This window comes from Buceros rhinoceros, unplaced genomic scaffold (genome assembly GCF_000710305.1).
Source record: "Buceros rhinoceros silvestris isolate BGI_N320 unplaced genomic scaffold, ASM71030v1 scaffold2055, whole genome shotgun sequence".
Lineage (NCBI taxonomy): Eukaryota > Metazoa > Chordata > Aves > Bucerotiformes > Bucerotidae > Buceros > Buceros rhinoceros.
In genome coordinates this window covers 1-13,344 of record NW_010413224.1, presented here as the reverse complement: position 1 = coordinate 13,344, position 13,344 = coordinate 1, and the positions used below count along the sequence as shown (strand labels likewise).

General features: G+C 38.6%; 1 protein-coding gene across 1 annotated transcript in view; it reads right to left on the bottom strand.

Moving 5' to 3' along the window:
• Positions 1-9,623, bottom strand: part of MLLT3 (myeloid/lymphoid or mixed-lineage leukemia (trithorax homolog, Drosophila); translocated to, 3) — a 40,507-nt gene extending 30,884 nt beyond the window's left edge. Inside the window, exons 1-2 of the mRNA XM_010136633.1 lie at positions 9,426-9,623; positions 6,970-7,578 (exon numbers count right to left, since the gene is read on the bottom strand). Coding sequence (XP_010134935.1) covers positions 6,970-7,578; positions 9,426-9,623 — 807 coding nt within the window. The remainder of the gene's footprint in view (positions 1-6,969; positions 7,579-9,425) is intronic.
• Between the last annotated feature and the right edge of the window lie 3,721 nt (positions 9,624-13,344).

Genomic DNA, 13,344 nt, shown 5'->3' with positions numbered 1-13,344 from the left:
GTATCATTTATGGCTGACACATCTATGTGCTGTAACTCTGCCTACACATGTACTTCTTCAGTATACTTAAAAAAAAATACTCATTTAAAGCTCCTTGTCCTTGCTTTGGAGACCTAAAATAGATTTTTTTTTTTGTAGAATGAGTTTTGCAACTTTTTCAAAAGGTGTAATAAGTTACTAATACAAGACTAAGACAACATCTAAAAAAATAAGAATATCTAATACTTGTTTATATTTCAAACTACATTTCACTTGAACTGTTTTAATGTAGTTTAAAATATTTGTAATGTAATACATATGATATAGGTAACTGAAGTTATTAAAAATATTCTCTAATTATTACTTAAAATACAGGCCAAACTAAGATCTCAGGTACTAGATCATTTGAGTTTTACAGCGTTCAATAGCTCAAGAAGGCTGCCTATGGCACAAATAAATCAAGCCAGATCATGACATCTACAAACTGTTTTCTTTAGCTGAAATTTTAATATTTAACTCACAAAATTTTATCATAATTGTCCTCTGCCAAAGCCAATTTATGTCATCAAGAACATTGAGAGTGGCTTTTTCCTTTTGCCTAGACCTTGCCTTTCTCTGCCTTGAGCCCGAGAAAATTCACAACTGTACTATTTGCTGTCCAGAATGTTCAGACCAGGGCTCTTCGCTTGATATTCCCGCCCACTCATATTTTACGCAATGCAACAAGCACCATCTTGAAAGTGTGCTCTTTCAGAGCATGAAGTCTTTCAGAGAATAAAGTTACAGTGTTTTAACTAAACTGCAACAAACTAGCATGAGCAATGGAAAAAAGATTATTCACAGAATTAAAATAATTAAAATTATCACAGCCAGTATCTATTCCTTTCTTGTCATGGTTTAAACCATAATAATTTTGTGGTTGATAATTTGAATCATTAAAAACACACAGGCTGGACTTACATGTAATCTCCTTCCACTATTTAGGTAATACCTAAAAATTACCTCACAGAAAGCAGCTAAGTTACTCAACTAATAACAACTGCTCACAGACAATAATATTAAAAAGCATAAATTTCTCAAAGCTTTTCTGATCAGGATAATGCTTATTGGGGCTACCAATCCCATTACTACTGTCTCTGGTACCTGTTATCTCCAGATACGAGTAATGTTTCCTCTGGGCGCTTGGGAACCAGTAGAGCTGCCTGTTAACCACATCTTACAAAACACAGCTCTGCTGGCAATGGAGCATATATTATCAGTCACATCTAAACATTATACTGTTACGTCATCCTGAGGTAATGATACAGGTTTTGTGGGTATTTAAACAGAATCAGACAAGTGCAAATAGCTCCATTTTTCCTTATCTTCTAATTCTGATGTCTGAACCATTAATTCCTACAACATAAAACAGGATTTCCTTCACTTTTGCCAGGTGGCTTGCAGCACAGTTAGTACACAGTAAGCAACTCCTTCATGTAGGTTCAGCTATCCGGGACAAGAACAAGTAACGTGTCTCAAGGTAATTTGAAAAACTCTACATACATGTCCTTGAATCAGGCAGCCCTGTCTTGCAGTGCCACGCGTATCTGCAAGGACTCTTATTTTCAATACGATAAAGTCAGGGTTATTTAGCAAATTTCTTGGCACCCATAGCACCCAGCCTGCAATAAAGGATATAATCAGTTTCAATCCTCTTCCATGTCATTAAAGATCTTAGAGTCACAGTTTCACCAAAAAAAAAAAAATTAAATCCTGGCTTCCTTTTATTCCCTGAGTAACTGCATAAAAATTCTACACAGAGCTCTATTTCTCTACTCTTGCTTCTAAGTTTAAATATTATCTGAAAGAGATTTTACTTTTGCTCCTAGCCCTGGCAGAAAGGATTTTTCAGCCAACAAGGGCCTGGAGGTTTTGCAATACCATTGGGGTTTTCAAAATATTCTTCCACTTTTATAACAGCCAAGTCAATACACCATGTGCCAGAACCAAGTGGCATTTTATGGATTACTTTAAAAAGGTACTCATGTTGTAACTTTAAGACACGCAAGCAATAATTAAGTGCAAACTCAGTCTATATGACCACTACTCTTATTTTCATTGTTCGGTAATGGACTTCCTAAGAAGGAGCTGGCATTTTATTGTCAGAGGCAAAAGACCCACTGAAGTATTCCACTATTAATAACAAACTCCTTACCCCTGAGCTGTCTCAATTTGCCAGCATGTATTTCTGCTCAGTTTGTAATTTCATAGGCTTCAACATGCTAAAAGGCTGCAACTACTGCTAATGGCAATGCTACATTTGCAGGGACATAAATAGGCAGGAAGGGAAAATACAATACACATCACATGCAAAATAATCACAACAGGAGCAGAAACTCATCCAGCAGAGCCACATGCATCCTCTGAAAAAAACACCAACAAACCACTTTCATGCACAGCAGATTTTAACAGTTTATATTCAGATCACTGCAACTGGAGATAACACTGAGAACATTTGTTACCTCTTACACGTATGATCTATCTGATCTTTGTCCCTTTCTGCAGCAGCAGCTTAGAGCTATACACCATTTCCCCATCCGACCCAGCCCAGCAAAACAGGTAATAATCAAACAAGAAGTATCAGAGAATCCTTTCTGCAATGGCTGCACAAGCTCCTAGGAGGCAGCTCCGGCCATGGAAAATGCCTCATTCAGATCTGAAACTCTGTATTTCCCCATTTCATGCACCAATTTGCAGTGCACGCAAATGTTATGAGAAATCATTATATTTCACGATCAGACACGTAGCAAAATCAAGAAGGTTGAGCCACATAGGAAGCAAACAGATGGAAGTTTTAACTAAAACATCCTGCCACTGAATTTAAAAGCAAAACCTTTGGAGTTTTCAAGCGGACTGTGCCAATATTCCTATGCCTCAATGAATCCATAAATCTGACAAGCTTTCACTCCATACCCTACTTTACATGCTTCATACCAAAGCCAGTGAAGTAATTCCTCAGTCTTTTTGTGTAATTTCTAACTGAATAGACTACATGTTGCTCCTGAACGGCTTTGTTAGTTCATATGACTCTAAAAAGACCCACACTGTTTTGAACACCAGATCTATCACTAACGCTGAAGTCTAATACACTTTAAATCATGGATGTATTTGAAAAGTGATACTCAACAAAGCAGGGTGAAGAGGAACAGAGGCACACGCTTCACTTGCTGACAGCTCTAAGTCAACAGAAAAACAGAGCTAAAATAAATACAGCAGCGCTCTACACCAGAGCATATGCCAAATAGACCACAGAGCAATGACCATATGAGGTCTTACTCTTCAGGTCATGCACAGAAAGGCTATTAAAACAAGGACAAAAAGTTTGTTACTAAGCAAGGATGTGATTTGCATTATTTCCCACTGTAATTTTATAAATATATCCCCAAACCAGGGATTGACTGCAGGACATCAGAGGACAGTTGTCTGGCTTACTGAAATGCCTCCAGGGCGAAAGTATGCTAACCAGGTTAGCAAATCTGAATTTTAAACGACAGCTTGAAGGGTGGATTAGCCATTGATAGACATGCTCTACCACATGCAAAAGAATCCACCTCTCTTCAGAGGGTACTAAACCTCTATATCTTCCACTTCATGAAGGCTAAGGCCAGCATTTCAAGTCTGAATGCCCAGAACTAGGTAGAGCATAATATCAATACTGAGAGGGGATGAGCACACTCTGCTTTTAAGAACTGGTCATGGACCACCCCTAGCTCCAAAAACAGTCTTTGATGTGACCAGCAATAAGAAACTTGTGACGAGCACTGTTTGCTTATGTCTCACTTAACTTGTTTCTCACATATTATTAAAAAATAAATTAACGGGCAAAATTTAGAAGCAATGAACATTTGCCAAGGGAAGACTTCTCCACAACCTCTGAAATAAAGATCTCTACCCAACCAACTTTATTTAAAAAAAAAAAAAAAAAAGAAATGCACACAGAAACTGCTTGGGTTTGGGCACCTGTTGACAAATGGAGCTCTAAAATATAAAAGCATGATTAAAATAATTCCAGGTGAAGTAATACAACCTTGGCTACAAAGCAGTTACAGACAGCTCTGTTACATACAACTTTTATTAGGCGTGTATCATGTTTGAGATGCATAGTTATAAATATAAGTTAATATCAAGAAAGCAAACACCCAGTATTTCAGGACATGTGTGTTTGAGAATGAGAAAATTTCTTACTCCATGGAGTGAAGAAAACATTGCTCTCAAAATTCTTAGCAAAGTTATCAATAATTTTATTACAATTCATACAGTATTAGGTTTGTACTATGTCGTAAATGTAACTTTAAAACAGATAGAATGCACTTGATTCAAAGTTAATATTTTTGTGCTACTCTAACAATTTTCTTTTAGGTATTAATTTGTAACCTGCTTTGTTGTCTCTAACCCGGAACTATTGAGTTGGGTTTTGTGGTTTTGCTTTTTTAAAGCCACTTCATTAACAAATCCTACTGAAAATACTCCTAACTAATGACAAATTCTTTGTTCATCAATGCTACAATACCCACCACTGTAACTGAACAAGACTAAGAAGTAACACTTGCCTGAATTTTACAGCATGTTATTATGCCAGAACATGCCACTGAAGAAGTGCCTTCCCAGCTTCAGGCAACTATGTTGTTAAGTATCATGAAGCATTAACAGAGACAAAATAACTGTTCCTGTGATAATGCAAAAGCATTATCATAGTTTTACTTCTATTATTTGCTATGTAACATTCCAACTTTTCATGTCTTTTTTTTTTTCTTTATATGACTATATTTATAGGATATACCCCGTATGGATCTAGATACAAAATCTACTACTACTGCTTTTCCTGAAATGTTTAAAAGCCCACCACACATACAAGAAGTTCAAACTACTTTTTCCAACATACACAATTACCTCTATTACACTGCTTGGTCATGTTTTGTTATGCTCCCCGGTTAAAACTAATGAAGTGTAGAGGGAATGACTCCTTGAGAAAGTCTGTAGACTCTAACCAGGCTGCCCAATTCTTTCTCTCGCAGCACACCTGCAAGAGAAAGCAGCACACTAGTGCTGCATTGGTGACAATGGTGTGAATCCACAGGCACCATAGGGAATTATTCCGCATTTTCTAGACACCTTTTTCATCTGACTAAACACTACTCAGTCACTGACTGGAACCATATTCAGCCTGATTTATTAATGAGCACAGTCCCAAAGTGGCAGGCACTGTTTTCACCCATAGAAATGCAGACCACATGGGCCTTGGCATTGAAAACCTATCCGGTTCCATGATCCAGGACATCAATGTTAATATACACCAGAGCCCAGACCAGCAGAATCTGCCTCTCTTTGAGCATTCTCTGGTAGTTTACTGTCTCAGTAACAATAGCTTGCAGAACTAGAAAATCCTGAACCTGCTTTGTTGTTTTAGCATAAGGAACATACTAGGTCCTGAGAGTTGACTGCAGATGGATGATGAACAGCAGTGCATGTGGATTTATGTCATCCTGTGAAACACAAGGGTGACCACTATTCTGTTGGTAATGGGTGAGAGGCTGTGAGACACCAAAGTGTGAAACGCATGACAACAATTAAAAACCATTGGCCTTAAACATCATCCATATCCTTCACATAGCAGTTATCTGCAAGTTGCTACGCACCTCAGTAGTGCCTGTATTTGAAAAATTCCAGTTACATTGCAGTTGCTCCTCTCAATTTTTTTGTCTAAGAAAAATGGAGAACGGCTGCTGCCAAAAGTATGCCACTACACAGCACCTATTTGAATAAATAGGAAATCTGAAAGCAAAATTTATGCTAATTACCAGCTCTACTGAGGTAAGGCAGCAAGTCCTAAGAGTACTGACATAAAATTGAAGACCCAGCTTCTTCTGAAGACGTTAAAAATTAATTCACACCAAGGCTGACAGGTGTGAACTTTTTTAGGTTTAAAGACAAATTCATAAGTTCAGAGCCAGAACGAGAATGCCACCCCAACCACAATATCACCACTGCCTGCTATAAAGTCTGTCCTATTCCATACCTTCTACATTTTACAGCTTCTACACGCCTCTACACTTCAAAAATAAATTCCTTTTCCCTTGTGGCAAGTTTCCGTGAAGTAAAAACCTAGTGTTGATACTTTCCCACATCATGGTATTTACTGCCTGTTCCAGAGAAAGCAAGCAGAGTTACAAATCTGGTGGCAGTAACAGAGGCACAAAACAGAAAAATAAGAGAACTGAACAGGTACAGCTGTACCATGCACACTACCATCAGCCGTAACCAAAAATAAAGCCACCAAGTCTTCTTTCCCACTTCTTTCCTTCTCTACTTTTCTCTCTATAAAAGATGCCTCTGAAAACCAAAGTCTGCTAGAAGAGTGATTAAAATCATAATCAAGAACAAATGATGCTTGAAACAGAGAAGCAGGTGTGGTAGATAAATATTTTCAGGGAAGGAAACTTCCATAAAACCAATCTTCCTTCTTGGATAAGCCTGTTACTTTGGACAGATTCTCCTCAAAGGGAGGATTCTAGGAACTCCTCCTCCACAAAACTGGTGTTACTCACAGAACTGCCCTTTTCAGGAGAAAAATAACATTGATTTACTGCAACCCTTTCCTAAATTTACTGAATCTCTACCATGCAAACACAAAGACTTCAGATGTGAAATACATTTAAATCAATTTCCTTTTCTCTCGTGAGAAGCATGAAATTCAGAAGAACAAGATCAAAACTATTTATAGCTATTTCCCATATGCTCATTCATCTTAACGTTGACAGATTTATGAATTCAGTAGAATAGGCAATACAATTCAACTAGAACAAGTAGAATTTTGAACAGTCGGTAGTCAATATTCTTCAGTTTGAACAATCTGCCAAGAGGCAAGAGAAGGGAAAAAGAAAATACAAACAAGGTGCACAATCACACAGACTGGAAATACTCAGTTATGAAGCAAAACCAAACACCACTTACTTCAGATCTGGAGGACAAGTTTTCCTCTACATCAGAATCATTGGGATCTACAATATCATCAAATGGTGGCAGAGTAGGCGTCTTCCTTTCCAGTGCATCATTTTCAATTTTGACTCTCCCCAGCTTGAGCTGAGATCTATCCTTTATCTGTTTTTTGTCAGCTGAACAAGTGAGAACGAGTGGTGAAGCGCTAGAAAAACTTTTAAACAATGAATCCGAGCCACCTTTTTTCCTTTTTTTTGCAGAATGTTCATCAGAGTCCAGAACAGAGGGCCTTTTTGTGGGAGTCTTCTTTTCTTGCTGCTGCCCACCTGTTATAGTAAGGATGGGGGTGTTTTCAGATTTTGGCTCCTTGGACATGGGTTTGGGTTCCTTGAAGGCCATCTTAGGAACTATTTTTTCATCTTTTAGTGGTTTGTTTTCTTTGGGTTTCTTAGAGGTTTCTTTGGAAGATTTGTTGTGTTCCCTGGAAGGTTCTTTGAAGGCACTTTTATGTTCTTTTGAGTCTTTAGAAGTTTTTTCCTTGTGCTCCTTTATTAATTTGCGGGTCTTTGAAAAACTGTTACTACTGCTGCTGCTGATATTTGTGTTCGGTATTCTAGCTGGGTCCTGCAAAAACGAGAGGCAAAATTTTGCTTACAAACAAAAAAAAGAAAAAACCCTTAAAGCTCTGAAGATACACTATGGACACAGGATTCATATTAACAATTTGGAACTGCAGATTGAAAACTAGAAGATGCAAATGTCTATATAAGGTCAGATAAGGTCAGTTTATCTGTTACAAAGTGGTGGAATATGAGCCCTTAACACTGCTTGTCAATATCTGCAAGACAGGTTACTTTTTATCTTAAGATTATTTAAGAAATGTCATAAGAGAAATATAGACAGTTAAGGAACTGTTAACCATGACCATCAGGAAAAAAAATCATCATAAGGAAAAATCAGGATATGAACCATTTACTGTCAACAGAATTACTTCAGGATCAGAGCAAAACATGTGCTCCTGATGACATTTCAGGCAAAGTTTCACTCCCCTCCTGCAACCCTCTGTCCAGCTTTTGTCAGATACTTTTCCTCATACACAATAACAAATCCAGGTCCAGCCTGCCTATAGAAGACTTGACACACAACATCTCAGCAGTCAATGTCTTTTTATTGAAAAGCTTCTTTGCTAAAAAAACACCACTGGAAATAGTAAACTGCTGAAAAAGGTGCTTAGTCAGTGTAAGTATTACAAGTACACTTCTGGGTTTGACTCGTGGTAATTTGCTTGGTTGGTTGTTCATCTAAGTCCTTTGCAAGCAGAAGATCAAAGTAGTGCCCAAAAATTCTCTCATCTGTCTAAGACTGGAAATGCTTTCATCTGTATGGAATTCATGTACAAATCCCTAGCTCTGACTTTTTTTCTAGCAATCCACACTTACCATTTTACAGTGCTAAGAACCCACTTTTCTTTTTTTACCCCATACTGGTTTTGGCTGAGACAGAGTTCATTTTCTTCATAGCAGCTAGTTTTGGGCTCTGTTTTGGATTTGTGCTGAAAACAGCATTGATAATACAGAGATGTTTTAATTATTGCTGAGAAGCGCTTACATACAGTAAAGACCTACTCTGTTTCTCACACCACCCCACCAGTGAGTAGGCTGGAGCTGCACAAAAAGTTGGGAGGTGACATACCTGGGACAGCTGACCCCAACTGACCAAAGAGATGTCCCATACCATGTGGCATCATGCTCAGCATATGAAGTTCAGGGAAGAAGGAAGGAAGGAAAGGATGTTTGGAGTGATAGCACTTGTCTTTCTAACTCACCGCTATGCATAATGCAGTCCTGCTTTCCTGGAGATGGATGAGCACCTGCCTACTGATGGGAAGTGGTGAATGAATTCCTTGTGTTTCTTCACTTACATGTACAGCTTTTGCTTTCCCCATTAAACCACCTTTATCTCAAACTACACCTTTTCTCACTTTTACTCTTCTGATTCTCTCCCCCGTCCCACAGAGCAGGGAGGAAAGCGTCCTGGTTTGAGTTAGAACAGAATTAATTCTGTTCAGTGATTAAACTTTCCAGCTCAGTCTCTTCCGAGCGACTGCACTGTCTGAAGTTAACAGCACATTTTTGCAGACAGTGTCTGCTTCTAGAAGTGATAACGCTTGATGTTCACAGTCACTGCCAGGGACTGGTGTGCAGAAAGGCTCTGGCTTATACCTCCTCCTGTGCAGACCAAGGTCACTGCTGAATCCTGTGTACCACAGTGGGGTGCAGTCAGTAACAGGCTGCACCTGCGGGGAGGAGTGGACAGGACAGGTGACCCTAAACCAACCAACAAGGTGTTCCATCCCATCTATACCTGTCATAACCAGATCAGATAAGCTGAGGGATCACAAGGGTTGAGCTCTCTTCAATGTCTGGCATCTGAGGAGGACTCTGTCCATTCTGCCTTCAGTCCCAATTTGCGCATTCCTGAATCCAGCTCCCGCATCTGTTTCCCGTCTGCTGCTGAGTCCCAGTCTGGGTCTTCCCCAGTGTCTGCCCTGCACCATCAGTGGTGACAGTGATCCAACTGCCATCAAGGGTGTTGGGATCACTATTGGAGGACTCTGTCCATTCTGCCTTCAGTCCCAATTTGCGCATTCCTGAATCCAGCTCCCGCATCTGTTTCCCGTCTGCTGCTGAGTCCCAGTCTGGGTCTTCCCCAGTGTCTGCCCTGCACCATCAGTGGTGACAGTGATCCAACTGCCATCAAGGGTGTTGGGATCACTATTGGTTTTCTATATATTTAATTTTATTGTTACTATTTTCTTTAAAACAGTTTTAGTTTTCTTTTCCAACCTGTAAGCCTCTCTCCCTTATTCTTTTTCTCTTCCCTGCTGGGGAGGCAGAGGGGTCATTTGTCTAGTGGATGACCCAGCCCTAACCCTTGACAGAGAGTGAGGGGCTGGCTGGGGCTTAGCTCCCTAGGACAATTAAAGCACAACAACCATCTAGCATATACATAGATGGGGTATGTCTGGCTGTCTAACTCTGCCACAGATTTACAGATCTGCAGAGGGGTAAACTTATTTAACTTTTCTTCCCCTTTACTTAACTACCATTTTACTCACAATGTAGACAGGATAGCAGCAGTGTGCTGGAAACTGAAGGACCAAACCAGGACATGCCCAGCCTCAACCTCCCCAGGGGCTGACTGATTTTGAAAATATAGTCAGTAGGTCTGCTCTGAAAAAAAGCCACCTAATAAAACAAAGCAGAATCAGTCTGTCTGATGAAACTGAGTCCACAACAGGAGAAATTAAGACGGAGAATACATTCACTTGTGTACTCCCTGTTGCAGATAGCTACTTAGAACTTGTCCAGTTGCAGTGTGTTAAATCAGTATTTAGTGCTGTAGGTCCTGAACAGTTTACACATATCATATGTGCAAAACCAGCAGGTACCTCCATCCTCCTCTGTAGCAATAGGTGGAAATGATTAATTAAAAATAATTTCTTAGAACTATTTCTTTTTGCATTATCCTAACAAATTAGCAATACACTGAATTTTCACATAGTGCTGCACAAATTATTGAGTTTGTTCGGATGTTTCTTGCATCAGTTCTGTGTATGTATTTTTGAACCAGATTTGGAAACCTATACGATATATCTGTATAATATAAATGCATCAACATTAGCAAGGGGCAGAAGTATCAACAATAATTATGATGACATCCTTATGATGACATCCTAATGTCCTGAACATAAGGCACTTCCTCATTTCCCTAGCCAGTAATTAAAAAACAAAAATAAACAGCCCTAATCATTTAGTGAGATGTTTTGCTTTAGTCAAAACTCCTCTCCTTTTTTTTCATTAAAAATCTAAATTTTAATTTAAAAAAGCTCTATATTTTGTTTAATACAAGACCAGTCCCAAAGGTTGATTTATTAACTAAACACTAATGCTTTTATCTTCACATCTTGTTCTATCACGCCAAAGCTGTAAGTGTTGCCCTGGGATGGAATAAAATATGTGCCATTAATAAACTAGATGGAGTCATTATGTTTATTATTGGTCTCCTTACCACATATTTTTAATTGCTCCAAAAGGAGAGACTCATTTTAGTGGTTTTTTCAACAAATGAGAGCTGCGAAATCGGTCCTGGGTCACAGTAGTGTTAAAACCAATAGGAACTTGAGATCTTTCCTGTCTTTTCAATTTTAAAATCAGACTTCTTTCCTCTTTCTACAACATGGAAGCTGATTTTTTTCATAAAAGTCATAGTACAAGTATATGACATACTTATGATATAGATACACTCTCTGAGACCTACTTTTTAATTAAGACAGCTAACCCATTGCTTTTATATCTGCATTCATTCTCTAAGTAAAAAAATTATCTTATTTCCCAAGTTTCTGCAATGGTCCTAACAGAAGCTAACAATGACTTACCGGAAACTGAGTAAAATTTGTAGGACAGAAAAAAAACCTCAAATATATTCACTGGTAAAATTATATCAAAACAAATGATGAATGTGGAAGGCTGGTGCGGATGGAATGTAGCTAAACATCACGTGTAGGTCTTGCTGAAAATTCAAGTGTACTTTCAGTGCATTTTTTTATTTATCAAAACCTAACAGTGCGTTTGAATGTTTCTTTTCCTTCCCAGCTTAGGAAGTGTTGCAAGGAGCAAGAGTGAATGATGTATTTCTTCTAAGAGGGACAAATAGAAGTCTAAGTTCATACATAAAACGGAGAGCGTGGGGTTTTGACATGTAATATATTTACGCACCATAGCTTATGTTTATGTATTCATCAAATACTGAAGCAACCCAAGTGAATAGACTAGACTGTGGTACATTGCATAGCAAACACCAAAAGAATAATACAGAGGAATATATGCATGTTAAAATACCTGCAGATGTTGTCTTAAGCTGAGTAATACCATGCATATATAGTATTTAAAGATATATAACCATTTTCATAGAGCAGTACTAACAGATGTTTGAAGAGAGTATTTCAGAAAGTATGATAAAAATCTATTGTTTGACCAGAGAAAAACTGTGCTACTGTGACTGTTGCACTCAGCTCCTGCTGAGGTTTTGGTTAACGCAGCTCATGCTAAGACCTGATGTACCTCCAAGGTGCAAGGTATAAAATATTAGCTTATGAAGACTTACGAAAAGCTTTTGAAGTGGATCCCTCAGCAGCTAGACTGTTGAGGCTTTCATGCTTCCCAGTGCGACACAAGGAAAACCTGCATTGTGGAGGAATGATGGGTGACAGGGGAGGAAGGATGGGAGCTCTCACCCTTATCTAGGTAACTGAGGGGTTTTTTTCCTTCTCCTGTGTGCATGGATTAAGATTTACAGGTTATAAATTATGAAACTTTACAGCCTGAGTGGTAAGTGAATTCACTTGATAGCCTAAAGGGGACTTAGTCCTGCAAAGAGGACTGCACCCTGTTTGTCATGTTTATTCGCTGAGGTCATGAAATAAAGTCTGAATCACAAGAGTATTTGGTCCTAAATTTGAGAGATACAAACAGATCATGACAGCAATACATTTGCAAATTAAAACACTTCGGTAACGACAAGGCCAAAAATGATGTTGAACTCCCTGTGTATCTTGCAGAGTCAGATTCTGAATTCACACCGCAAAAATGTAATTCCCAATCTGGTTGAACATGAATTTGAATAAGCAGCATTCTCTGAAAATCATTTCAAACCTCTCCATTTGCTGACAGACATTAGGAAACTAATCAGCAAATGAAGCAGTTGAGGGGAGGGAAGAGCAGTTCATTAAATTTTACGAAGTCATTAATCTGAGCACATTGTCATGGCCATGCCAGTTTACGGTACTCTGGCTTTTGTCTACAAATCTAGTATTCATGATCATAAAAGCAATGCATTATTTTAATTTGTAATGAAAAAAGCATGTCTTCAAATGCTATGCCTATTGAAACAATGTGTCCATGTTAAGTCAATAGTCTGGAATCAGTCTCAGATATGCCTCCGGCTCTTAAGAGGAAAGGAGGAAGACATCTGATATCTGTTGAATGCAAATGTGTTTACTATTGAATAAAAACGCTAACTGATCTGGAAAAAAAAAAAAACTCCACAACATTTTGAAAGCCTCCATAAATACTGTGGTACTCTTCCACTGACTAGCTGCATGATGGAGATTAATTTCCCTGCTGCTAGGTTTCCTTACAGATGATTACTGTATAGCACATTTACAAAGCTTTCCACACCTCAGGTTGCCCAGCCCACCAACTATTGTGACCAGTGACACCAAGAGTTAGAAGCAGATGGAGAATTACAAGGCTCACTGGCTTGAGAGAAAGCCAAAAGGGGGAGCATAAAACATTTATTCTTTTTTTAGTCACACATAGAAATAAGAGC